Source organism: Peromyscus californicus, unplaced genomic scaffold, assembly GCF_007827085.1.
Source record: "Peromyscus californicus insignis strain IS unplaced genomic scaffold, ASM782708v3 Scaffold_7__1_contigs__length_154581171, whole genome shotgun sequence".
Lineage (NCBI taxonomy): Eukaryota > Metazoa > Chordata > Mammalia > Rodentia > Cricetidae > Peromyscus > Peromyscus californicus.
This window is the reverse complement of record NW_026294595.1, coordinates 130,961,628-130,987,659: the sequence shown is the minus strand read 5'-3', so window position 1 is coordinate 130,987,659 and position 26,032 is coordinate 130,961,628. Positions and strand designations below refer to the sequence as shown.

Below are 26,032 nucleotides of genomic sequence, written 5' to 3'. Positions count from 1 at the left end.
ACACATTAAATCATGGCTGCTTCACCAATGTCCAAAGCACTAGAGAGAACGCACGTACACAACCAACCGACTCTACATCTGATCTTGCCTCAAGTCGGCTGGGAATGAAAGACAGACTCAATGATGGGGAACAGAACAAGCAGTGCCATCATGCTGAGTCATTCTTCGTCTCTCTGGGTCTCAGTAAAAGGAGGTCTTTGAACAGAGAGAGTTCCCAGGGTCCGGCTTTGATTTGGAGATCTGCAAGGCTGAGTCCTGGGACTCCATAAGGAACACCAAATAGCTCATACCAGACAGCATGGTGACCATGTGGTCCCTCTCCAAGCATTATCCCATCTGACCTTTACAACATCCCTATAAACATTTCCACCTAACAGGGCCTCAGGGAGAGAAGTAACAAGGCCAGAGCCCTCCAGCTGACAGGTAATGGAACCAGGAGCCTGAGTTTAGACCACAATCAATCTGGTGACCAGTGAGCAGCAGCTCAAGAGAGAAACTGGGGTAAATCCTGCCAAGATTCAGCAATTGCTAAAAATAATAGCTTGAGAATATAAACACAGGATTTCCCCAAATTATGTCTTTTTCAGTTGAGAAAATACTCCTAGATTTCCACCCTGGAGGGCAGGACACATGGGGTCTTTTTGAGAAAGCCTCAGGAGCAGTCTGGTTTATACAGAGTCACCACTTCCAGCAGGGACCATGTCTCCCTGTACCTTCACACGCTCCAAAGGGGCTGGTCCTGGGTAGGGCTTCTAGGATTCTTAAAGTTGCATATGCAAGGGACTTAACTAGGACACTTGTTTAAAAGGCTGGTTCCAGGGCTCTTCTGGCAAACAGCTGCTTCTGTGGGTCCCACATGGGGTCCCTGAGCCTGCGTTTCTTTTTTTTTTTTTTTTTTTTTGGTTTTTCGAGACAGGGTTTCTCTGTGTAGCTTTGCGCCTCTCCTGGAACTCACTTGGTAGCCCAGGCTGGCCTCGAACTCACAGAGATCCGCCTGGCTCTGCCTCCCGAGTGCTGGGATTAAAGGCGTGCGCCACCACCGCCCGGCCGAGCCTGCGTTTCTAACAAGCACTTTCCCTATTTTTCTTTGCTTGATTGAAGGGGTACTACACCAAGTTACCAGGAGTATTGGAGTTTTTCATGTTTTAAGATGGTCCCTAGGACCCAGCAGTTAAGTGGATTTGACCTTCTCAACCTAACCTGCCTCCCTATCCCACCGGCCTAAGACAGCAATAGGCACATATTTGTGTGGAGGATGAACGTAAATGTATACTTAACCCCCTATCCCTACCCTGTGCCTCTTTACCCAAGATCTCTATTGAGAGCTTCGGCAGGATACCTACCTCACTGGCTTTCTCAGGGGTGCCCTTGGGGGAGGGAGAGGCGGGCGACGAGGGCAGCCTGCGCTCCCGCTCCCGATCTCGCTCGCGGTGGATGAGTTTGCTGTTGGGTTCCTTCAGGGCCCTCTTGAGCTCATTGATGCTGGCCTGGTGCTTCAGTAGGACATCCTCTGGCTTGTCCAAGAACTAGGCATGGGAGGAGAGGGCAGAGGTGTAAGGTAAGTGGCATGGAGCAGGCGAAGAAGGCACAGGAAGACTAGCATCACCATCCTCCACCATCCCATCCTGACACTGTTACCCTCATAATAACCCAAGGAGCCAAGGGAGCAAGGACGATGCACTGACCGGGGTCACGGGTGCCTGGATGACAAAGAGGACAGTCTAGCGAAGTCACCTCCTCTTCTCCCCTGCCCACCTTTCCCCGGAACATTCAACTCCCTCAACCCTCAAGTCTGGGTGAGTTCCCATTGTGCTCTGAGCCCAGATGGAGTCAGACACACAGATGACTTTCCTGTTTATGATCCAGGCACAGCGGGCAGCATCTACCGAGGTGAGAAGTCCCTGGTGTGTTCACTGAGCTGCACGGGCTCGCTGGCTGGACTCCCAGAACCCCCTTGAATCCTGGCTCCTACCTCTCCTTAAGACTTGGGCCACTGTACTGAACAGTATGTTTGGTCTAGGCTCTCCAGAGCCCCCATCCAACTGCTCAGGCCCCATGGAGGCCTGGGATAAAGATATGCCTAAGCTGGATTGTCCAGAAAAATGGGCCCTGTTCCCTTACTCGGGGCCAGGAAAAGACTCTGCAGCCTTCTCTGCCTTCTCCATCACAGAACCTTCCAGATGCCTTCTGAGTCCTGACTCTTTAAGTAGACAGAGTCATATGCCATCAGTGAGACCAGGATGCTGGGGTGGAAGGGAAACTCGTGTGGGGTGAGAAGTTAGAGGTGAGGACAAAGAGGTGAGCTTCAGGGCCCGGCAGGAGGACAAGTCAGGTAGAGCTGGGGGCCCGGGAGTGTCGCTCACTAATCTATGACACGTGAATCCACGCCAGTGTTGCAGACAGAGGGAGCGGTCTGCTTGGGCCCAGTGCCGAGGAGCCACAGAGAACTGCCAGTGCCGGCCACCGGCCTGCTTCTGGGAAAAACAGTGGGCTGGCGGCCCAAAGGCTGTGTCTGCAAGGCTATTTGAGGAGAACTCCCTGGAAGATAAGCTTGCCCTTGGACAGGGCTAGACTGTTCCCCTGGGCTCATCCCTGGCATCTAAGAATCACTGTAGTTGCTCCCCAAATTTCTCAAGAAGAAAGCCAACCCCACCGAGGCTTCTGCTTTCTCCCCAGACACCAGATTGGACCTCAGGCCTCCCTCCCAGGCTAAGCTGACCACAGATTGTGTCTGAGAGGTCAAGTGTGTGTGCACAGACAGTAAGAACAGGTTTCAATGGTGAGTGGATCTTAACCCGAGATGATCCCAAATGGCCTGCTGGCCCTGTGGTGAATTGTGCTCCCAGAAGCTGGAGAGTGGTTGGGTCCTGGGGTCCCTAGAGGTTAAAGGCCTTGGAGAAACCAAGGGATGAGTGTCAAGGTTTGGCACAAAAATGAAGCAGGTATAGTTGGAGTCACAGGGAGTAGTCTGTATGCCTTGTTGTGTGGATGGGATCAGGGTCCAAGGAGCCTTTCTAAGACCCAAAGTCAGCAGCAGAGCTGGGCTAAAGACCAGATCTCAGGATGCCAAAGCTGGGCCCTGACTGTGGCCTGCTCTCAGCAGCCCAAGAACAAACTGCATCTCTAGAGAGACCTGGATATTGTGAGAGGGAAGAAGTGGGGGTGGGAGGCAGACGTTGGCATCATCACTGAACAGGAAGATGCGAGAAGAGAAGGAGAGGAGCTGTCCAGGGAGACAGCCTGCTCCGAGGGCAGTGGGGCTGGAGTCTGAGCAGATGCATCCTGTGCCCTGAGGGCTCCTCCTTCCCCACCCAGGCCCAACCCCCACATCTGGTTGTCAAGAGATACGAAGAACACAGATGAGATGTAGGTGTGGCCAAACGTGCTAGTGGGGAGAAGATGATGCTCAGGAAGGGGAGGGAGGGAGTGGAAAGAGGAGCTAAATGGAAACACACAGTGGAATGGGGGGTGGTGACGGGGAGCAAGCATTGATCACCTGGCCCAGCAAAGAGTGTCACTGGGTGGAGGGCGGGCACATGGATGGGACTAGAATCTGTCCTGGGAGCTGGACATGAGCTTAATGGGGAAGGCAGGGACCAGAAAGGAAGACAGTGGAAGAGAGGGTGTGGAAGGTGGTCAGAAGTGAAGCTGAAACCGAGGTGGTGCCAGGGACGGTGAGCTGGGGACAGAGTGAGATGGTGACGAATGAACTGGGGATCTGAATGGCTATCAAGGGAGGGATGGTCCATGCAGTACCTCCTGCTTGTGTCTTGGCGTGGTTTCCTGCTCCGGCTGGTAGGATAAGGCAGGAGGGAAAGGAACCAGCAGGGTCAGTAGAATACACAGGTTAGAGACATCGCAACCAGCCTGGTCCAGCTAGGGTAGCCCTGTGCACTCACACCCAATCCCACCATGCAGTGCGGGACAGGAAAGCTGCTAAGGTAATAGGTAATGAGGTAGTCAGAGGAAGGTCTGGGGTGGAAGCAGGGAGCTATCCCAGGAAGGCAAAGGAGAGGACAGGGGACTAGAGTCCAAGTGGATAGAGCCACATTCGCAGGTTGGTGTGTGTCCGTGTCCGGGGTGTCCAGCTGCTTGTAACAGTGAGGATGTGATTAGGGGCCTGTGTTCACACTGCAGAAGAGGACTGTGTAGCAAAGCCAAGGAAGCCACACCTGGCCTGTGTGAGGCCAAGCTTTGTGTATGTGAACATGCTATCATCATGTCTATGCATGAGTCTAAGTCATGCTGGGGTGTGGAGGTGTGAAAGTGAATGCTGGGTTTTGTGTGCCTGCAGGAGCATGTACACACACACACACACACACACACACACACACACACACACACACACTGGGGATGCGTATGTCCAGAGTGAGGGTGGGGCTGCAGAAAAGGACACACTTACACTTCACACTGAGGCCTTTGGTGACCTGGTCATGCTCAGGGGAGGAGAGGAGACAGGGAGCCAGACCCCAGTTAAAGGGGATACAAGGAGTAAGTGAAGGGGGGCAGGGTCTGAGTTTCCCAGGAGGTAAACACCTGCAACCCAGGGAAGATGGGCGAAAAGGGGAAAGCATGCCAACTTCCAACCCCAACCCTACTCTGCATGTCCAGGTGTGGAGTGCTGCCCATGGCCAAGGTCCTGTTCATGGTGTGCCCCACAGCAGGGGGGTTGCATACAATCAGGACATGTGAAGGCCAAGGCTAAGTGTAGGCCTCAGGCCACCACTCAGGTCCCTGGGAACAAGGCACATGGCAATTCAGTGGGCTCCTACCTTCAGCTCCTTGATCTTGGTGGGGGTCCTGAGCTCTCCTTCTTCGGCCTCTGATCGCCGTCCCCCTGACTCAGCATCGTCTTCCCGCTTGTCACCATCAGGCCCCGCATCATGGTTCTCACTGACTGAGGCGGGGCGGGAGAACTCCGCTAAGGTAGGCAGAGTTGGCGAAGTGACTGTGTGTGCATCTCCCGTGTACAGTCAGAAAGCCAGCCACTGCCCAGGCTTCCCCACTGCAACCCACTGTTCACCCTGGACAGCTGGACAAAGCTGCTTCCCACCCTCGGCCCTCCTTCCTACTTTCTACAGCGCTAGAGTCGCAAACCCAACCCTTCCTGGCTAGGTGACAGTGGATAAGTTACACAATCCCTTTGGGCCTCAGTCTCTTCATCATTAAGTAGTGTCTATGTCAGAAAGACGAGGTAAGGACCCAATAAACTAAGGTGTATAAGTACTTCAGAGAGTGTCTGGCCCAGAGCGAGTCTTCCATCCATGCTGGCCCAGCAAACATTGTCTGGGTTGTGGTCCTTGGGCAATCCCTGATATATCATTATTTAGCAATATCCAGATATCTTGAGACTAGCTTTTACAAGTGGTAGCAGAAGCTTACAAATGGTTTGCTTTCTCTGTGGATTAATAAAATTCAAAGGGATTCCTGTAATGTCCGTCTCACTTGCCACAATTCTAAAATATTTTTCTGAACAGAAGAACGGTGGGCTTAGAGACTGTACCGGCCCTGGGTACAACCCAAAAGGTTGCAGACTGAGCATTAGTAGGAAAAAAAGCTGCAAAACCCCATCATGGCGACAACCAGAGCACACACGTTATCCTTTGGGTTGGCCGCCATTAAAAAGAGATGCCAACTTGCCTCTCCTTTCGGGGCTATTTCCCTCTGCAAAGTGCCAATTCCTACACACTGCCTGGCTTGATTTACACTGCTCTGTGTTGTGGGCTAGCCTGGGAATTACTACCTCCACTTGACAGAGGAGAGGTTGAGGCTTCAAGAGGAGAAGGTCCCATGAGGTGCCCTTCAGGATGTCAAAACAAGAAACCCAGCCTGCAGAATGAGAATCCAGGCTTCTGCTCCCCACAAGTTCCCCTACTCTGGGCTGACCTCTGTCATCACCTCCCCTCAATCTAGGTTCCATTTAGCTCTGGCATAGGAATGGGACCTGGAGGAAAGGGCCAGGGCCAAACCAGATCCTCTCTCTTTCATGTAAACCACACGATGTCACTCTACTGGCAGAATGTCAACCTGTGTGCTGCTGAGCTTCTTGGGCAAAGACCCAGGAAATTAGATGGCAGAACATGGGACCCCTCAAGGTCACAACCCAGAGAAGTCCTGGAGTATATGTCACATCCCGGTGGGACAGAGACGACACTGCCCAGGAGCAGTGGTGCTTGTAAGATCATCCTGGCTGGTGCAAAGGCCCTTGGGAGTGTCTACCACAACAGCCACGTGTATTCTGGAGAACCTGCCATGTTCTCACACCTCGTTTCCCAAGGACCACTCTCCCCTCAGCTCCAGTCTGGGCCGTACCTCCATCAAGGCTGCGGGACATGGTGTATCGCTTGCTGGAGGAACGCTCAAAGAAGGGTGCCGGCCGGTCGATGAGGGCGCTGGCTTGTCGGGTCTGTGCCTGGGTCCTTCCGCTGTACCGGAACTTGGAGCCCATCACCAGAAAGCCCTTGGGTGGGGGCTCTGGGGACACCAGCCTAGAACAGAGTAGTGGAGATGAGGAAGGGGGATCAGGCCTGCACCGCCACGTCCACAGTCAGGCCACCGCAGGCTTTCCACTCCAGTGTCCCACCAGCTACAACACTGCATAGTGCAGAAAGGGGAGACTTAGGGGAAGGTGGGGCTGGCTGTGCTGACGCCGCTTCCTGCTCCCCTGAACCCTCACAGGCTCTCTTATCCCTCTCATCCCACCCAGGGGCGACTGACTCACCGGAAGAACGTGTGGTGCTCGATGCAGACCTTCCACAGCCGCTTGGCTGAGCGGTGGTTGGGAAGCTTGAAGCCGATGGTGCTCTCAAACTGCTCGTACTGGGAAGCCAAGAAGCGGGGGTTAGAGATGAGGCCTGGGCCACCCTTGCCACCAGCCCGCCTACTCACCTCCTCCTCACACAGGTGTAACTTCAGCCTGTTCATGCATGCAAACAGGGTGGACTGAGCCCTTTTCTGTGACAGATCCAGTGCTAAACACTGGAGTCACTGGAGGGATCAACACACAAGGTTCTAGGGAACAGGAGGTCTCAAAATAGTTAAATACGGCTGGGGAGATGCTCAGTGGGGAAACCTTTGCCTCACAAGCATGAGAACCTGAGTTCAAATCCCCAGAACTTACATAAAAGGCCGAAGAGTGTGGCAGGCCACCTGTAATTGCAGCCCCAGAGGGGGAAGAAGGAGGACCCCAGAGCAATCTGGCTAGCTAGACTAGCCATACTGGTGAACTCTGGCTCTGCCTGAGAGACCCTGCTCACTGAATAAGGTGGGAGAACAGTTGAGGATGAGAGATAGAGTTCCAACATCAACCCTGGGCCCCCACCTGAACACATACATACACAGACACACACTCATGTACATCACACACACACACACACACACACACACACACACACACACTCATGTACCCACTATACACTCATGTACATATCACACACTCATGTACATTTCACACACACACTCATGTACATTTCACACACACACTCATGTACAACCACACACACACTCATGTACACACTACACTCATGTACATATCACACAATCATTTACACACTCATACACTCATGTACACACCACATACTTGTGTACATATCACACAGTCATGTACACACTCATACATACTCATGTACATTCTACACACCATACACACACTCATGTATACACCTATACACATACACTCATGTATATACCTAAACACACACTCATGTACACACCATATACCACACACACTCATGTACACACTACACACATACTCATGTACACCATAAACACACTCAGGTACATACCACACACATACTCATGCACTTATGCACACACACACTCATGTACACACCAGACACACACTCATGTACATACAACACACACACACACACACACACACACACACACACGGAAGAAGAATGAGTAAGATCATTGCAGATGTGGGTAAGAGCTCTGAGAGGAAATGATCTGCTGGGCAGGCCTGGGCGGAGCTGTCAGAAAAAGGACTGTCCTCCACATGCATGAGCTTAGTGCTGAGACTGAAGGACGGGGTCATGCTATAGCGGGGTCCACAATGTCCCCCAAGGCGAAGGTGCCAAACACGTCATCCCCAGTGTGGTGCATCCGGAAGGTAACGGAAGCCTTTAAGAAGTGGGGCCTGGCTGGGCAGTGGTGGTGCACACCTTTAATCCCAGCACTCAGGAGGCAAGACAGGCGGATATCTGTGAGTTCCAGGCTAGCTTGGTCTACAGAGTGAGTTCCAGGACAGGCACCAAAACTACACAGGGAAACCCTGTCTCGAAAAACCAAAAAATTAAAAAAAAAAGAAGTGGGGCCTGCTGGGAGTTCTGGACACTGGCGTGTGTCCTCAAATGCTGGTGTCTACTCCTTAGTTACTCTATGCCTTGACCACGCATGGCCACTCTAGATCTTCATGCCCTCATGTCATGACGTGCTGCTTCTCCATGAGCCCAGAGTCACGGGGTGAATCCGATATGGACTAAACCTCCTGAACAGTGAGCCAAAGCAAGTCTTTCCCCAGTATGGCAGAGTCTATCAGGTGTTCAAAGTGATGGAAGGAGGTGGGTGACAGGGGATGGCGGTGGGTGACAGGGATGGCAGTGTGTGACAGGGATGGCGGTGGGTGACAGGGAAGGTAGTGGGTGACAGGGGATGGCGGTGGGTGACAGGGATGGTGGTGGGTGACAGGGATGACAGTGGGTGACAGGGATGGCGGTGGGTGACAGGGATGGTGGTGGGTGACAGGGAAGGTGGTGGGTGACAGGGGATGGCGGTGTGTGATGGGATGGCGGTGGGTGACAGGGATGGCGGTGGGTGACAGGGATGGCGGTGGGTGACAGGGGATGGCGGTGTGTGACAGGGATGGCGGTGGGTGACAGGGATGACAGTGGGTGACAGGGATGGCGGTGGGTGACAGGGATGGTGGTGGGTGACAGGGATGACAGTAGGTGACAGGGATGGCGGTGGGTGACAGGGGATGGCGGTGTGTGACAGGGATGGCGGTGGGTGACAGGGATGACAGTGGGTGACAGGGATGGCGGTGGGTGACAGGGATGGTGGTGGGTGACAGGGATGACAGTAGGTGACAGGGATGGCGGTGGGTGACAGGGAAGGTGGTGGGTGACAGGGGATGGCGGTGTGTGATGGGATGGCGGTGGGTGACAGGGATGGCGGTGGGTGACAGGGATGGCGGTGGGTGACAGGGGATGGCGGTGTGTGATGGGATGGCGGTGGGTGACAGGGGATGGCGGTGTGTGATGGGATGGCGGTGGGTGACGGGATGGCGGTGGGTGACGGGATGGCGGTGGGTGGCAGGAGCTGATATAAGGGAAAGAGGTCAATGAAAGGGACCGTGTAGAGACACAGGTGACAGAGAGGGACTGCTGTGGCTGGCACAGTGGTGAGGAGGGCCAGGTGGGTCATGGTTACTCTAGCAACAGAATCAGAAGGGCTTTTGATGAGACCCTACAGTAAAAGGGAAAGAGGAGTGGGTGCATGCCTCTGTGTGCACACGTGTGTTATCACGTGCCTGGGCGTGTCTGGGTGTACAGACACAGTGGGCGACTGCACACAGGCAAATTTGTGCATGCAGACAGACATGTATTAACTTTTCTGTGTTCTGAATCCATGGGGTGTCACTCTAATTTTGCTCATAAATCATATGTGTGAGTGTACATGTTCACATGCACACATGTTGCTTGAAAGCATACATCCCGGGCTGGCAAGATGGCTCAGCAGATAAGGCATTTGCCACTCAGCCTGATAACCTAAGTTCGATTCCCCAGGACCAATGTGGTAGAACGAGAAAACTGACTATAGCAAAATGTCCACAGGACCTGACCTCCAGCCTCTACATGTGCATCACAGCACATATGCACATGTATGTGCATGCATGCACGCACACACAAACAAATAAAATAAACAAAATGTGAAGTCATGTGTCCAGGGTGTGTAGTCTATGTAGAGAGGCAGGGAGGAAGGAGATCCATCTTCCATGGACCCTAGAACCTTGTTCATGCTTTCTAGGTAGGAAAAACCCAGGCCAGCTGCTGGGGTCCTCTCTATTAGGTTCAGTCAAACACCAAGTAGTGGAGGGTATGGTAGTTTGAATGTATCTGGCCCCCATAATCTCATAGGGAGTGGCACTATTAGGAGGTGTGGCTTTGTTGGAGTGGGCATGGACTTGTTGGAGGAAGTGTGTCACTGTGGGGGTGGGCTTTGGGGTCTCCTATGCCCAGGGTACTGCCCAGTGTGTCAGTCGACTTCCTGTGGCCTGCATATCAAGATGTAGCCAGCACCACGTCTGCCTGCATGCCGCCGTGCTCCCCACCATGATAACGGACTGAACCTCTGAACTGTAAGCGAGCCACCACAGTGAAATGTTTTCCTTCTAAGAGTTGCCATGGTCATGGTGTCTCTTCACAGCAATAGAAACCGTAACTAAGACAGGTGGTAAGCAAAGAGAGTGGATTCGGGCCGGGCTCACCTCCCCAGGCCGGATCTTGATGTAGAAGTTACTCCTCTTGTAGGAGATCTTGAGGATCTTGGGCCAGGCAAAACGGTTGATTCTCAGGCGATCCCGGTAGATGAGCAGGCCGTTGGCACAGACACCCAGCATGATATCGATTCCCTCAGAGTCCTGCACAAGGAGAGAGCACGGGATGGGAGTCTGAGCCAGGCAGGGGCAGCCTGCTACCACTCTGCTCCTCTTGTAATGGGCTCCAGTGGGCAGGCTGGAGTCCCTCGACTAATATTCCCCACAGTCATCAGGACATTCTCTCTTACTTAGTCATGGATCCACCACCCACTCCTTCAGTCACTGGCTCTGTCAATCATTCAGTCACTCGACAAACATTTAGTGGCCATGTGCCGCACGCTACTGGGACAGAAATAAGCTAAGGCCTCGGTCTGTCTCTCACACACGCCCATTCTAGTGGTGATACAAACTACTAGATTTGAGAGGAAACTGAATCCAAGGGGGAGATGATAAAGATCTGAGAGAATAAAAAGTTATTAACTTTGAGAAAGGAGAACCCCAAAGGTTCCACGCTGGAGGCAAAACAATCCGGACACTAGCTCTGGAGGGGCCATAGTTCCCCAGGAAGCACCTAAGGTAAGGGCTTGCTGGGACTCTGGTACCTTAGCGTGGTGCAGATCAACCCCATACATGGACAGCTTCTTGGCATTCTCCAGGAAGTGGATCTCCGCCTCTCCCGGGGTCATGCCCCTGAGGAAAGAAAGGATGATTGTGGGACGTGGTAAAGGCCAGGCTGAGTCCAACTGGCTGCACCACCGGAACTGGCCATCCCAGAAAGGTAGGTGGCTGAACGTTGCCCGAGGCCCTCTCCTGTGCCCTCAGGACAGGACTGAGAGCTCCTCTACTTCAGTCCACCAAGCCCGTCTTCTGTCACAGTCAGGTCCAGTCTTGTTTTATCCAGGAAGCAGACAAGGGCTAGACTAGGAGTTAGGATTTTTGTTCCCATCAAAGTAAGTACGAAGCTCATACATCCTGCTTCCTATGTCCGGGAAGACCACTAAGGAAGGAGTGTTCATTAGAATCACCCAAGGGCTCCTCACACCACCCTCAGAAGTCAGCAGTGTCCGGTGCCACTTAATCTCCCTTTAGTACAGGCCCTCAGGCTCCTTTCTTATGAGTTATGTTGGAAATCGAGCTCCATTTTTGCTCTGGTTGCCAGGGAGCTCAGGCTGCAATTGACACTCACAGCGAGCATCATCAAAGACTATGGCGCTGCTTACTGTTTGACCTAGATGCAGCCTTTCAGTCTGTCCACTCCGTGGGGCAGGTGCTACTCTCAGATGAGGCAGCCAGTGCCGGGGGAGATTCATGAGTTTGCTGAAGAGCATACCGCTTTTAAGTAACAGCAGTGTCCGGACTTAACTCTAGGCAATGTGGCTCCAGACTCGGTATTCAAAAGCAAGTCTGTCTCTTGCATGCTATGGCTCCATTTCCTCTGCCCTGACCGCCTTGGAGATTCTGTGTGGAATTCATGGATGCCAGATGTCACCATGCTTTAAGTTCAAAGTTATGATGACCACTGCTGGCAATGATCAAGTACATATTGATCTGTCCTTCTATGAATTACTATCCCTCTTACAAACCTCCAGGCCACCTTGCTATCTAGGACAGGCAAGAACAGCAGACAGCAGGCGTCACCCTCATCCTACGTCTGGTGGCCATGACTGCTTGTCTCCCACTCAGCATGACTCCATGGCAGTCAGTGGGAAGCCAGCAATGTTGATGTGCAAATCTCTGAGAGCATTTATTTACCATCTTTGGCCCAGCATCCATTGCATCTAGCAGGTTCATCCCCATATATGAACTCATCACATCTGGCCATGATCCTCCTCTCCAGATGTAGCCCACAGCACACAAGCCTCCCCACTCCCTCCATGCGTAGGGATGAGACAATGTCATCGGAGTCCCTCCCACAGGTGCAGCACTGTACTCTTTAGAATGTATTTTCACATCAGGTTCCCATAACAACCTTGAGCTTGGACCAAAGCACCTCCAGATTAAAGGACCCTACTGATCATTTTGATTCAGGGGTAGGTAGTGTTCTCTGCAGAGCAGGCACTGGGAAATGGCAGTGGACTGTATTCCCATTGTTGCAATTACTTAGATGTGTTATGGGTATTTAATATCTGCAGGCCAAGGAAGTGTAAGATTCTGCTGTCTCAAATACCAGCGGCTAAACAACATTCATCATCTCAGCCTGTGTATTTATAGGTGAAAATGGGGCTTACAGAGGTTCAGTAACTAGCCCACAATCACACATCTGGCCAATTATCTTCTAACTCCAGAACAAAGTATTCAATCAACAACTCAACAAATATGCAATCAACAACTCAACAAAGTATGCAATCAACAACACAAATGCTCCGATTGATGGATAGCGACACTCAGCCCACACGTGACGTGGCTTTAATATTTGCTGTGTGGCCTCCTTAATAACCCTGTGGGGCATGTTGACCAGCATCATACTGAATAGCTGACCATGCCAAAGCGCAGTGAAGTAAATGACCTGTCAACATTCCCTGGTGAGAAAGGGGCACAGTCAGGTTTGGTATTGGCATTTAAACTTCAGATTTTTTGCCCAGACCTCTGCATCAGTTCACTGCCCCAGAGGCATGCCACCATTATTATAACTGAGAAACAAAAACTGATCCCCAGAGGCTCGGGACAGGGAATTTTACCCCCACAGGAACTCAAGAAGTTGAGATCCAAGTCACCTGCAGCCATACAGACAGTCCCAGTTATTCCCACCTCATGGAAATGTCCTGTTCCCAGGCACCTCATGTCAGGAGCAGTGTCAAGTGGCATATGTAAAACACAGCGTTCAGGGCCCGGCCCTTCAACCTGAGAGGGGGGCTGCAGGCAGCGGGCTGCCAGGCACTCACCTGTATGTCTTGTGCAGCTCCATGATCCTCTCCTCCAGCTCCCGGGTCTGGTTTGGGGCAAAGCGCAGTTCACTGACATAGTTGCCCATGTGCTCCTCTGCGTCATAGTCTCCCAGCTCAGCCTGCACAGCATAGGAGCCCAGCAGGGCATGCGTGACAAAGGAGCAGGGCAGCCGGCCTGTGATGATGTCTGCCCTGAGCTGCAGGCACAGGTAATACCTGGAGACAGGGAAAGAGGTGGGCGTGGGTCTACACTTCCCGGTGGCCCACACCCTGACAGCTGGGTTGCTGGAACCAATCAAAATCAGCTCTGGAAAATGGCACCCATAGACACTGGCATTCATTGCTAATGAGTGGTGTGTCCTACGAACAGGTTTTGAGACATGCCAAGTGACTTCCAGTATTTTTGTTCATTTCTGAATTTGAGGATTTTTTTTTCTATTCTAAGAGAATTTCTAAGATTTATAATTCATTTCCAAGCTCAACAGGACTACTACTGGTTTGGCCCTTGGAGGAGAAAATGACTTGTAGTTTTGTTTATTCGTTTTTGTTGATTGGTTTGTTTTGTGTAAGTGTGCATGTATGTGTGTAAGATGTGTGTGCAAGAAGACACATACCATGGTTTGCTTGTGGAAGTCAGATAACAAGTTTTTGCTTTTTGCTTTTTGGTTTGGTTTGGTTTTTCAAGACAGGGTTTTTCTTTGTAACAGCCCTGGCTGTCCTGGAACTCTCTCTGTAGACCAGGCTGGCCTCAAACTCACAGATGTTCACCTGCCTCAGCTTCCCGAGTGCTGGGATTAAAAGTGTGAACCACTACTGCCTGGCCAGAGAATAATTTTTAGAGTTATTTATTTTATTGTATGTGAATGAGTGTTCTGCCTGCATGTATGTATGTGTACAATGTGTGTGCCTGGCGTCCACTGGGATCTGAAGAGGATGTCAGATCCCTTGACACCGGAGTTATGGATGGTCATGAGCCACCATGTGGGAATTGGGAACTGAACCTGGGTCCTCTGCAAGAGCAACAAATGCTCTTAGCCACTAAGCATCTCTCCAGCCCCAGAGGGCAATCTTGATTGTTGATCCTTGCCTACCACCCTGTTGGAGGCAGGGTCTTTTTGTTGTTTGCTGCCGTGTATACCAACATAGCTGGCCCTGGAGCTTCTGAGGATTCTCCTGTCTCGACTTCCTCAGCACAGGGGCACTGGGATTACACACACATTACCACATCTGTCCTTCTACATGGGTGCTGTGGATTATTCCTTTACACCATGTGAAGATGTGTCATCCGGATTGTTTTAATAAAAAGCTGAATGGCTAATAGCTAGGCAAAATTTTTGGGGCAGAGAGGACACTGGGAAAAAGAAGGCAGAATCGCAGGAAGTCGCTAACCATAAGAAGAGGAAGCAGCATGGGCAGTACAGAGTAAAGGTAATAAAGCTACGAGACAAAAAGCACATTGATAAAAATGGGCTATTTAAGTTTTTAAGAGCTAGTTAGTAACAAGCCTTGGCTACTGGCCAAGCTTTTATAATTAATAAGTCTCCATGTCATTATTGGGGAGCCAGCAGTCCTGATGAAAAAGTCTGACTACACGTGGGTTCTTAGGATCCAAACTCAGCTCCATAACTGTGTGCAAGCACTTTACCCACTGAACTGCCTCCCTAGCCCAATTAGTTGGTTTTGAGCCAGAGTCTCACTATGTAACCCAGGTTGGCCCAGAACTCATGATATATCCCAGCCTGTTATTGTATACAAATCCTCCTGCCTCAACCTTCCAAGCACTGGGATTATAGGCATGTACCACTATGCACGGCTATCATGTAGTTTTAATTATGAAATCTAATCTGTTCTGGGTTTTCTTTTTCACAGGGTACCACTGCATAACCCAAAGTAATCCTCCCACCTCAGCCTCCCAAGTGATGGGATGATAGGCATGCACTACCACACCTAATATGCAGTGCTGGGGATAGAAGCCAGGGCTCCCTACATGCCAGGCAAGCACTCTACAACTGAGCTGCATCTCCCACCCTGCAAGTTAATATATTCTCAGATGAAAATAGAAAAGAAAGGAAGGAAGGAAGGAAGGAAGGAAGGAAGGAAGGAAGGAAGGAAGGAAGGAAGGAAGAAACTTTAGAGATGTCTCTGAGTTTCCTCTTGATGGCTCCTCTCCCAGCTCCCTCTCTAAGGCCACCAGTTATTTGCACGGTATTCTAGACATTCCTCCCCCACAAACACACAGAAATGCATATGGCTTTAATTTATGGGGGTTTTAATATGCAAATAATATCAAATGCTACCTCTGATTCTAGAGCTCTCTTTTGTCACACCCAGTGGCATAAGAAATGTCTCCACAGTTGTGTAGCTTGATCTGCATAAGGGGCCCCCAGGCAGTAAGATCAGGATCCATCCCTGGTGCATGAGCTGGCTTTTTGGAGCCTACTACCTATGGTGGGACACCTTGCACAGCCTTGAGGCAGGGGGAGGGACTTGGACCTGCCTCTACTGAATGTACCAGGCTCTGCTGAGCCCCCATGGGAGGCCTTATCTTCTTGTAGGAGGGGATGGGTTGCGGGGGGGGGGGGGAGGCTGGAGGGGTGAGAGGAGGGAAGAGGGGGATCTGTGATTGGTATGTAAAATGAATAAAAAATTTCTTTAAAAAAAAAAAAAGAAAAGAAAAGAAACGCCTCCATGTCGCATGTCGGCACAACTCTCCACACACACTTTAACCTCTGTACTGTATCCCACAGCCCAGAGAGGCGGACCTGCCTATCCAAGCTCTCCCCAAACAGTTTTTCTACAGTGATTCATTTGTGTGTGTGTGTGTGTGTGTGAGTGTGTTGTGTGTGTGTGTGCCTGTGTGTGTGTGTAAAGAGGAAAGAAAGCATGTGCAGGTTACAGAGTGTGCAGAGGTCAGAGGACAACTTTGGGAGGAGATTTGGGTCCTGGGGATCAAACTCAGGTCATCAGGCTTGGTGGCAAGTACCTTTACCCACGGAACCATCTCGCTGGCCCGCTCCCCAAACTTTCTTCTGCCTCCAGCCATAAGTGAATTGTTTAGAAACCAAATTGGTCTAAAAGAACATTTCCAGCCACCAGGCTGTGACTTTTTGCAATTTACATTCACAGTTGGATGGTTTCACCATTTAAGTCATTTGTGTCGCTTCTGCAGCCACTGGTCACTGACGCAAGGCACAGGCCGCTTCACCGTCAGCCAGGGCTGTCTCCTTGTCCTTTTCTGTCATGTTCTGCCAATGTTTTGGCAAACTAACTGCCCAAGTCTCTTCCTTCAAAGTGCCTTGACTTAGAATTGTTAGTGCTCTGTGACATTATTTCAAAGTCAGAGCCAAAGCCCTGGCGATGGTCACGTGCAGTATCAGCGTGTGCTCAAGTTCACGCATCACAGGAGTCCAGCATGGGTCTGTGACATTTTGTTCAAGAGTCTAAAAATTCAAAAATCATTGCCAGAACTCTAGCCAATCCTTCATCTCAATCAATTTGTCATTCTGACCAGGTTATTTTGGGACTCACTATATTTGACTAAATCAGCTGCTCCTACAACCCTACCTTCTGGAACCATCTGTGCTGGACAGGGCTAACCTTCCTCCTGGCGTTCCTGGAAGCCCATTACCCAGGGTCTGGCACAGAGAGGATACACTCTGATGGTTATGCTGGCCTAAAGCTCTGGATTAGGATATGGCTGCTGTCACCTTGGCCCCAAGCAGACCTCAGAGCTCAGAGTGGGACTAATGAAGCCAAGGCCTGAGACCGGCTCTATTCTAGGAACATCTGTCGTTTCTCCCAAGGCCAGAGGCAGCATCTTGAACTTGGTATATTACTTAGTCAGTGGGTATCAGGCATTAAAAATGGACCTAATACCCAGGCTTGGTTGTACAGGCCTGTAACTTCAGACTGAGCAGGCTGGGGCAGGAGGGTCAGAAGTTCAAAGCCAGCCCAGGAAACTTAGTGAGACTGTCTCAAAATTTCTTAAAAAGTGGCACTGGGAAGATGGCTCAGTGGTTAAGAGCACACACTGCTCTTCCAAAAGACCTGGGTTCTGTTCCCATAGCCCATGTAGGGTGGTTCACAACTGCCTGAAATGCTAGCTCCAAGAGATCTGAAACCCACTTCTGGCCTCTACAGGCAGCTATACACTTGGCATACCCTCACACAGACATGTACACATAAATAAAAATAAATATTAAAAGTGTTTGAATAAAAAGAGGGCTGGAGATACAGCTCATGTAGAGTGCTTGCCTATCATGCACAAGGTCCTAGGTTGAAGCCCCAGTACCCCCAAAAAAGAGAGAAAAGTGGGAGAGAGCAAGGACAGCTTAGCAGTCCCATCCTCTGCAGAATTCCAAGCCCATGTCTTACTTTGGGTGTAAGTCTCATGATGTGAATGATGCTAGAGCAGAATGTCATGTAATGAGGCCCTGTCTTGACAGGACTTGAACAGAGGGCCTTCTCCTTGCTCTGCTTTCCAGAAGCAGAATGAACCCGTGCAAGCTCCTACCCTGAAGGATGCTCTGTCCCCACTGCCAATCTCAGGCCATTTGAACTATGTGGTCCATGTTCACGCCGGTGGCCCAGGCGGCCTCCACGGGGCCCACATGCCTCCTTTCACCTCTACACACTCGACTTGCACAGAGGACCAAACTCCCCCCCACAAGCCTCTCTTCTTTCCTTCTCAACACCACAAACTGGTCCCCTCTGGGATTAGAAAAAGCTTGTATTTACCGTCAAGATTTAAAATGTGTGGTTTTTCAAACACAAATATCTAAATATCTAACTTTACTCAACTTTCAGGCCCAATTTCCACAGGCCAGTGATTTCCCAGAGCCTGACAGAAATCATTTTAAGTATTAAAAATATATTAGCAGTGGGGGGGGGGCAGGGTAATGATGCTAGGACATGTATATAGAGGTCAGGGGACAACTTTGTGGAACTGGTTTTCTCCTTCTTCTTCTTCTTCTTATTGTTATTTATTTTATTTTTTAATTTATTTATTTATCTATCTATTTATTTATTTATTTGTTTGTTTTTGGTTTTTCAAGACAGGGTTTCTCTGTGTAGTTTTGTGCCTGTCCTGGATCTCACTCTGTAGACCAGGCTGGCCTCGAACTCACAGAGATCCGCCTGGCTCTGCCTCCCGAGGGCACCACCACCACCGCCGCCCGGCTCTCCTTCTTTACATGGGTTCCAGGGATTGAACTCAAGGTGCCAGGCTTGTGCAGCAAGAGCCTTTACCTGATAAGCCATGTTGTCAGACCACAACAACCATTTTAGATACATCTGTCTTTTTAAATGCACAATGGACCCCAGGGACCCCTCTGACATCTCCCCTGGGGTTAAAGTCAGTGCATTTGGGTCCTGAGATGGTCTGTCTGGGAGAAGCATCTGCATTTGCTACTCCCACCATAGAGAGCCTTCATCTCCCAGGGTCGGCGTGCCTGGCTCCACTCACAGTTCCACAGGACCAGCCCATCTCTCCCTCTCTTCACAGTCCTCACCTAGTGATATCTTCTGTCAGCTGGGCCGGGTCAGGAGGGTAGAACTTGACTGTGAAGGCAAAATTCCAGGGGCTGCCTAAGAGGAAAAGGGAGGAAAAGTCAGAAAGGCTGCGTCATCCCAGTGGCCGTCCCAGATGCACTAGCCTGGGAGCAACCTCCCATAGACTTCCCTCTAGACAATCCAATCCTAGAACATAATTCCCATTTGATGGATAAGGAAACTGAGGCCCAGGCTAACAGACTTGTGATTGGGCCAGCGAAGTGGCTCAGTGGGTAAAAGCACCTGCCAGGAAAGCTTGATGAGCTGAGTTCAATCCCTGGAACCCACAGTGCAAGGAGAAACTCCTGAGAATCGTCCTCTGACCCCCAGATGTGTGCTGTGGCACGCTTCCCCCTGCTCCTCTCACACACATACACACAAATAATAAAATATATTTCTTTAGAGAGTTGTGAGCTAACAATAGGAAAGACGATAAAAAGAAAGAAAAGCAACCGTGCACGCCACACGTATACACTGAATTGCTTCACTAAACGATGATTTTAAGAACATGGAGGTCCAGGCAACAAAGGCGACCAGCTTTCCCCACAGGCATAGGGATTTAAACTTCATAATCACCCTGAGAGTGAGGTTTTCATTGGTTGGTTGGTTGGTTGGTTGGTTGGTTTTGTGTTATTTACGGCACTCACGCTCCAACCCAGGGCCACAAGCATGCCAGGCAAGCACTCTGCCAGTGAGCTACCTTCCCAGCCTGAGTTTCCTTTTCATAGACAAAGATTTTAAGGATCAATCAACTAATTGGTAACAGAGAACATGTTTCCAAACTCTAGTCATCCAACCCCAGGCTCTCAATCACAAAGACTCCTTAGAAAGAGTCTCAAGAGACACAAGCCCGATCTAAGGAAGAACAGCAGGGCCCGTAGACAGTGCTCAGAGCCAGTGCGTGCTGGGAGCACTGGAGGAGGCACTGTGCGAGCGTCATACACGTGATACCCCATTTCACCCTCTCAGCAGCCCCAAAGCTGTGTTAGCATGACCCCACTCCACAGAGAGGAAACTGAGGCACGGAACAGTTATGAAACACAAGAAGTAGGAACTGAGCTAGAATTCACATCCAAGCTGTGTCCAGAAGAAAACAGCCACTGTGTCTGGTGATGTCTAAGGGTGTGTCTCCTTGCAGTCACTCCCAGCTCATGGGGCAGGAATGGCTAGTCCACTTGCCAATTTGAAGTCCACTTGAAGAATCAGAGACTCAGAGGAACTGTCCAAGGTGTCTTAGTGACAGGCAATGAGGCTTGAAGGGAGAGATACCTATCTCTGAAGTCCAGGACACAAGGGCTCATAAAGCCACCGCCCAGGGTGAGGGGATGTGACCAACAACAGAAGGCAGGCAAAACTGCTCCCTTGAGGACAAAGGACAGGACTGGGATGAACACGTGGGCCTTTCAGAGACTGGGGCAAAGGCAAAGAGAAGGGGATGTGTGTGAGCATGCGTGTGTGTGTGTGTGTGTGTGGTGTGTGTGTGTGTGTGTGTGTGTGCGTGTGTGTGTGTGTGTTTACCTTGTTCATGTACATGTGGAGGCCAGGGGTTGATGTCTTCCTCTAATGCTATCTACCATATTATTTGTTTTGTTTTGTTTTTTGAGACAGGGTTTCTCTGTAGACCGAGCTATCCTGGAACTCACTCTGTAGACCAGGTTGGCCTTGAACTCACAGAGATCCGCCTGCCTCTGCTTCCCAAATGCTGGGATTAAAGGCATGCACCACCATGGCCCAGCTGTTATCTTTATTTTTAAGGGTCTATTTTTATTTTATACATATAAGGGTTTTGCCTGTATGTTAAGTGCACCGTACGCATGCAGTGCCTGTAGAGGCCAGAAGAGGGCGTCATATTCCCCCTGGAACTGGAGTTACAGATGGCGGGTGCTGGGAATCAAGCCCAGGTCCTCTGAAAGGGCAGCAAGTGCTTTTAACCACCGAGCCATCCCTTCAGCCCTACTTACTCTTGGCAGTTTCATCCATATATACGTGTGTCTTGGTCATATCCACCCCCACTCGCCCGACACCCCAACACGCCTCCTTCTCACCTTCATGTCCTCCCTTCTTCCTTTATTACACCCTGAGTCCAGTTAGTGCTCCCGACATGGCACGAGGATTGGGTCATCCACTTTCACCTCATTTTCTGAGGCTAGTTTTTCACTGAACTTGGAGCTTCTCAGTGTGGCTAGGCTGGCTGGACAGCAAGCCCCTAGGATTCACGGCTACAAACGTGCGCTGCTCAACGGGCTTTACTTTGCTGCCGAGAATCTGAGCTCAGGCCCTAAGGCTTAGGCAGCAAGCACTTTGCCCACAGAGCCAACTCCCCAGGCCTCTAGAGGAGGCCCTTCCTAAGGATCAAGGCTACAAGGTGTGAAGGCTATGGCTTGAGCTGTCACAGGAACAATAGTCCATGTGTCAAGCCAGGCAGGCAGGGCCTCCAGGATTGCTCTGGGGAATGACCCTAGGGCCTGGCCATTCGGCCTCTCTTTTCCAGGCTACTGGTCTTTATTAAACTCTGCAACTTGGCTGACTGTATCTGTACCAATTCTTTCAAAGCATGAAAGGCTGGCCTCCCAGCAGGGCTGGCACTACTAGAAGACAGCCTAAAATTCAGCCCCAGAACCCTGCTGACCCACAGAAGTATGCTCTGCCGATGCGCCTGCCTCTTTGTCTCCAACTGTCAGGAACCTAGAAGAAAATCTCCTCAAGCCCTCCTGTAGAGTCAGCTGGCTTCCCTGGGCCAGCTGCCTGCTGTCATGGCAACGGACTCAGCTACAGCTTCCCAGCCAGGGGGCCAGAGAGTCCAAGCCCGAAGAGCTCAAGCATATCCAGGGTGTGTGGGGCCTGGGATGGAGGCAGAGATGCTCGCCACCTACAACAGGCCCATTTGCTGAGGCTACCAACCTCCCCCTTCTACTATGCGAAAGCTTTCTCATCCCTCCCAACATGCTTCTTCTTCTCTCTGGGCCAGGAAAGACAGGTTGCTGACCTGCTCCTCTGCCTCCTCCCCAGGCACTCAAAAGAGAGCAAGACAAAGGCCAGGATTCAAGACTGGCTCAGCCAGCACTTGGCTCTGTGACCTTATGTTAAGTGCCCGCCACTCTCCAGACCTAAGTTAAGGGTTGTTAGTTACTACAGCAGCCAGGTCATCTGCTTGTCCCCTTGTCCTGGATGACTCTGCAGAGCTGACCTCCTGAATGCATTTACAGCTTCTTTACTAATTTGCAGCGTGGCTCTGAACTGTCATTTCTGTTATCTGGGCCTCAGACAACATCATCCTGCCCTGCCTTCTCTAAGACTCGTCAAAGGAGTATGGGGATCCAGGAGCACATTCCAAAGTAGGCCCTGCCCACCCATCCACACACCACCAGCCACAAGCCAGAACTCACTCCGGATCTGCTTCTTGATTTCCTTGGAAGGGTCCAGCCAGTTCTGGAAGAGAATCAAAGATTCATCCTTTAGAAGGAAGATGGGGGTGTGGGCAGGTGGGACTGGGAGAGATGACTACCTGGAAGTGGCCAGCCACAGACTCTCATGGGGAACATTGTTGCCGAGATTGATTTACTTGGCACTAGGGAGTGAGGTCTGGATTCCCAGAAGGGTTTGGTCATGGCATCAAGGCTGGTATTGCCCTGAGACGGCCACAGTGACCAGGTACTTAGCTAGAAGGAGAGTGAGGCAGTCTGCCCACCCACGCCCCACCACAGGGTGGGAAGAAACATTGATTGAGGACTGCTCTGCTCCCCAGGGAGCCCACACAGCCACATCATAGGTCTCCAGGTACCTGTCTGGGAATACCTTAGAAGAGACTGGGGGCAGGGAGGTGGGTCAGAGAACTGGGAGTGGTCAGGGCTGCTGATGTAGAAACCAAGGGTGCCTACCGCAGGTCTGGGGGACCGTCTCCCTGCCCACCCGCCACGGCAGACCCCTAGCCAGGTACCTTCTGGCTGTCGGCATCACAGAAGGTCAGACCGAAGTAGTCCTTCTCCAGGAGGTTGAGGTGCTCACAGACCAGGTCAAACAGCACCTGGCCCCGGCCGTGCTTCTGAGGGAGAGGGAAGAGCTACCGTGAGGCTGGCGTACTGGCAGGTGGGGCTGGGGGCTGACCCAGCTTCCACTGGACAAACCAAGAGCCCCCGTGAGCCTCCTTGTGGCTGGGGAGGACCTCAGCACTCCTGCCACCTGGCTCCGCTCTCGGAGTCTCTAATGTCCACCTCACCTAGGTCTCCCTCACAAGCCCTGCCAGGGTCTTCCTAGACCACACACCTGCCTGGGAGCATATTAAAGATTTCTCCTTGACAGAAATCAAGAGAAGAAGCTGAAAGCCAAAGACCTAAGGATCAGGGATGAGAGGAAAAGAAGACGGCCTCAAAGATGCGAGGCCAAGCAGCATGTGTGTGTGCGTGTGTGTGTGTGCGCGCGTGTGCGTGTGTGTGTGCGCGTGTGCGTGTGTGTGCGCGCGTGTGCGTGTGTGTGCGTGCGTGTGTGCGTGTGTGTGCGTGTGCGTGTGTGTGCGCGCACGTGTGTGTGTGTGTGTGTGTGTGTGCGCGCGCGCGCGCACGCAGGAACTCAGAATCACAGTGGGACTCTCCTTCTGTGGTCAGCCCTGCATATCAGCCCTTAAATGGTAACATTTTTACCAAGGCACAGCCGCCCTGAGACACCTTTTCCTGGTGCCAGTCTGTGTTGGGTCTTAATTTGGTTTGCAACAGTGATGACCCTTTCTGGACCTTGGTGGCACCATCTGTACAAGGGAGTGCCAGGCCAAGCCATCCCTCCGGACATTGCAGTTGGTCCTCCTCTGGCTTGGCTTGGACTCCGGGCACACAGGAGCTAGCCTGGCACGGAGGCCAGCCAGCCTGGGGTGGGGCATATGGCACTGGGTGCTCCCTACCTCCACCTCACACTCGTACTCAGAGGCATCAAGCAGAGTGACTCGGCAGATGGCACTCTTGAACTTCTTGGCAATCTTCTGGGGTGACTTCTGGGCCTTGCTGGGCGTGGTCCGCTCCGACAGGCCATCGGCCTCACAATAGTCCTTATCCTCCATATCTAGGCTCTGTGGGGCCAACAAGAAAAGAAGTCAGTGAAATTGAAACAACAAGAAGTAACTGGGTGGCTGAGGCCAAGATGTACCCTAAAATAAGAGGTGGTACCTTCCAAGACCGTCAGGGTGGCTGGGGGCTATGGTTGGTATATACAGGTAGAGATTTGATGTTTTCGTATGAGCTGAGGGGTCTGTGTCTTCCTGCAGACTCCTGCTACCACGGACAGCCCTCCAGGCTGCACTGCCTCTCTCCCTAGAACAATTCGTGACTTACCAGGGCATCTGACTGCTCTGTCCAGTCCTACCTGTCACTAGGTCTGGCATGAGGCTGAGAGCTGCGGTGATCGTAATGGAGGGAAGAAGAGCTGGCTTCCTCCAAGAGTGTGGCCAAGTCCTTGCCTCTCTGGGCCTGTCATGAATTAGGAGGCAGGGCTGGAGAGATGGCCCAGCGGTTAAGAGCACCGGCTGCTCTTCCTGAGAACCTGGGTTTCCCAGGTTCAAATCCCAGCACCCACATGGTAGCTCACAATTGTCTGTAACTCCAGTTCTGGGGTAATCTGACACAGTCACACCAATGCACGTAAAATAAATAAGTTTAATGAATTAGGGAGGCACAAATGGAGGGCTCAATGAGTCCTTTGGACGCCTATAGTTTTACAGGGATGAGTTTGGTCAGGGTCTCACCGGGTTTGCTAAGCTTGAGTGAAAAGGCAGCAGACTAAAGTTGAAAGGACGGTATCTGGAATCAGTTCTGGGTCTGACCTCCACCTCTGGCGCTTTATTCCTATGTGAATTTGGGGAATTGGGTACAATGCACTGAGCCACAGACCCTCTCAGCATAAAATGGAAGAAATGACAGCTCCCCTCTGGGGACTAGGGGAATTAAGTATAAAATGACCAGCATGCCTCCAGCCCAGAGTCCAGCCATAACAAGTCATGAATGCATCTGAACCTCCTTTTTCCTGTCCGGCTGAGAAAATACTAGGGCCCTAAGAACTGAACTAGGAGGACTAGTGGGGCAGGAAGAGGGGCACCCCAGGCCCCAGTACACACCTGTTCAGCAGGCCTTGTGTCCTGCTGGGGCAGATGCTTCTCATTGGAGTTGGTCTCTGGGTGGCTGTGGCCTGCAGGGGTCACTGGTGTGGTCACAGCTGCAGCAGCCTCAGGCTGCTGTGGAGTCTCCTCCTGAGCCTTCTTCACCTCAGAATCCGGGCCTGTCTCTGTTGTCATGGTGACCAGCACGCCTGCATTGGAATGAAGGAGAGCATGTGACTGGGGAGAAGGATGATAACGTGACAGCGAGGGGGCAGGAACCGCACGCGGTGAGGGACAGATGGAGACAAATGGACAAAGAAGCAGAGAGAAGGGAGTGGGGGTGGGGCAAGGGGACTGTGAGGCACGAGAACGTGAGGGGTTAGTGGCCCAGAGGAAGTCTCAGGCCTCCTTCCCTCTACGTCCACAGTTATATAGAAATCAGACCTCTCGGTCTAGACCTGGGATCTGGAGCCTTTCTAAGGCTGATGAGCGTCTCTCTAGGGCACTTTGCTCTGCACAGGGTGCCAGCAAGGCCCTGGCCAGGCTGACTCTCCACTACACCGGTGTGGCACACGACAGCCCCTTAGTTAATGCAGGACGTGTTAAATGCAAACTGAGAAAGCCCTGGGTTCCAGACTTGTGTGAATGAGTTTAAGCAACTCCCTTCACTTCCCAAGCTTCAATACACACACACACACACACACACACACACACACACACACACACACACACACACCCCAGGCCCAGCTTCCCAGGATGTTGTCAAGATGGGGCTCCATGGATCAAACCAGGTAGACACTAGTAGAAAATACACTGTGATGCCCAGGGGGTGCTCAGGGTGGCAGGGCTCAGTCTGTCTGTCACAAATGTGTCACCTCACCTCTCTGGGACTCACCCATAAACTGAGGGGGAATATCTTAGGGACAGGTTGTCCGTAAGTTTCCCCTTTGAAACATTAAATGAGATGCCAGAGAAGAGCAT

At 51.5% G+C, this 26,032-nt stretch overlaps 1 protein-coding gene across 13 annotated transcripts in view; it reads right to left on the bottom strand.

The window, feature by feature from the left end:
- Positions 1–26,032, bottom strand: part of Epb41l1 (erythrocyte membrane protein band 4.1 like 1) — a 132,394-nt gene that overhangs the window by 31,629 nt on the left and 74,733 nt on the right. For 10 of the 13 annotated variants that reach the window (XM_052722678.1, XM_052722680.1, XM_052722679.1 and 7 more), the window contains 13 exons: positions 25,070–25,260; positions 23,864–24,028; positions 22,910–23,014; positions 22,359–22,401; positions 18,933–19,008; positions 13,420–13,638; positions 11,140–11,227; positions 10,487–10,639; positions 6,722–6,819; positions 6,313–6,488; positions 4,773–4,921; positions 3,757–3,792; positions 1,344–1,526 (listed from right to left, as the gene is read on the bottom strand). In XM_052722678.1, coding sequence (XP_052578638.1) covers positions 1,344–1,526; positions 3,757–3,792; positions 4,773–4,921; positions 6,313–6,488; positions 6,722–6,819; positions 10,487–10,639; positions 11,140–11,227; positions 13,420–13,638; positions 18,933–19,008; positions 22,359–22,401; positions 22,910–23,014; positions 23,864–24,028; positions 25,070–25,246 — 1,668 coding nt within the window. In that variant the 5' untranslated portion in view covers positions 25,247–25,260. Of the gene's footprint in view, positions 1–1,343; positions 1,527–3,756; positions 3,793–4,772; positions 4,922–6,312; positions 6,489–6,721; positions 6,820–10,486; positions 10,640–11,139; positions 11,228–13,419; positions 13,639–18,932; positions 19,009–22,358; positions 22,402–22,909; positions 23,015–23,863; positions 24,029–25,069; positions 25,261–26,032 lie in introns of those variants that run through there. The other 3 variants (XM_052722672.1, XM_052722682.1, XM_052722671.1) reach the window with 2 other exon arrangements.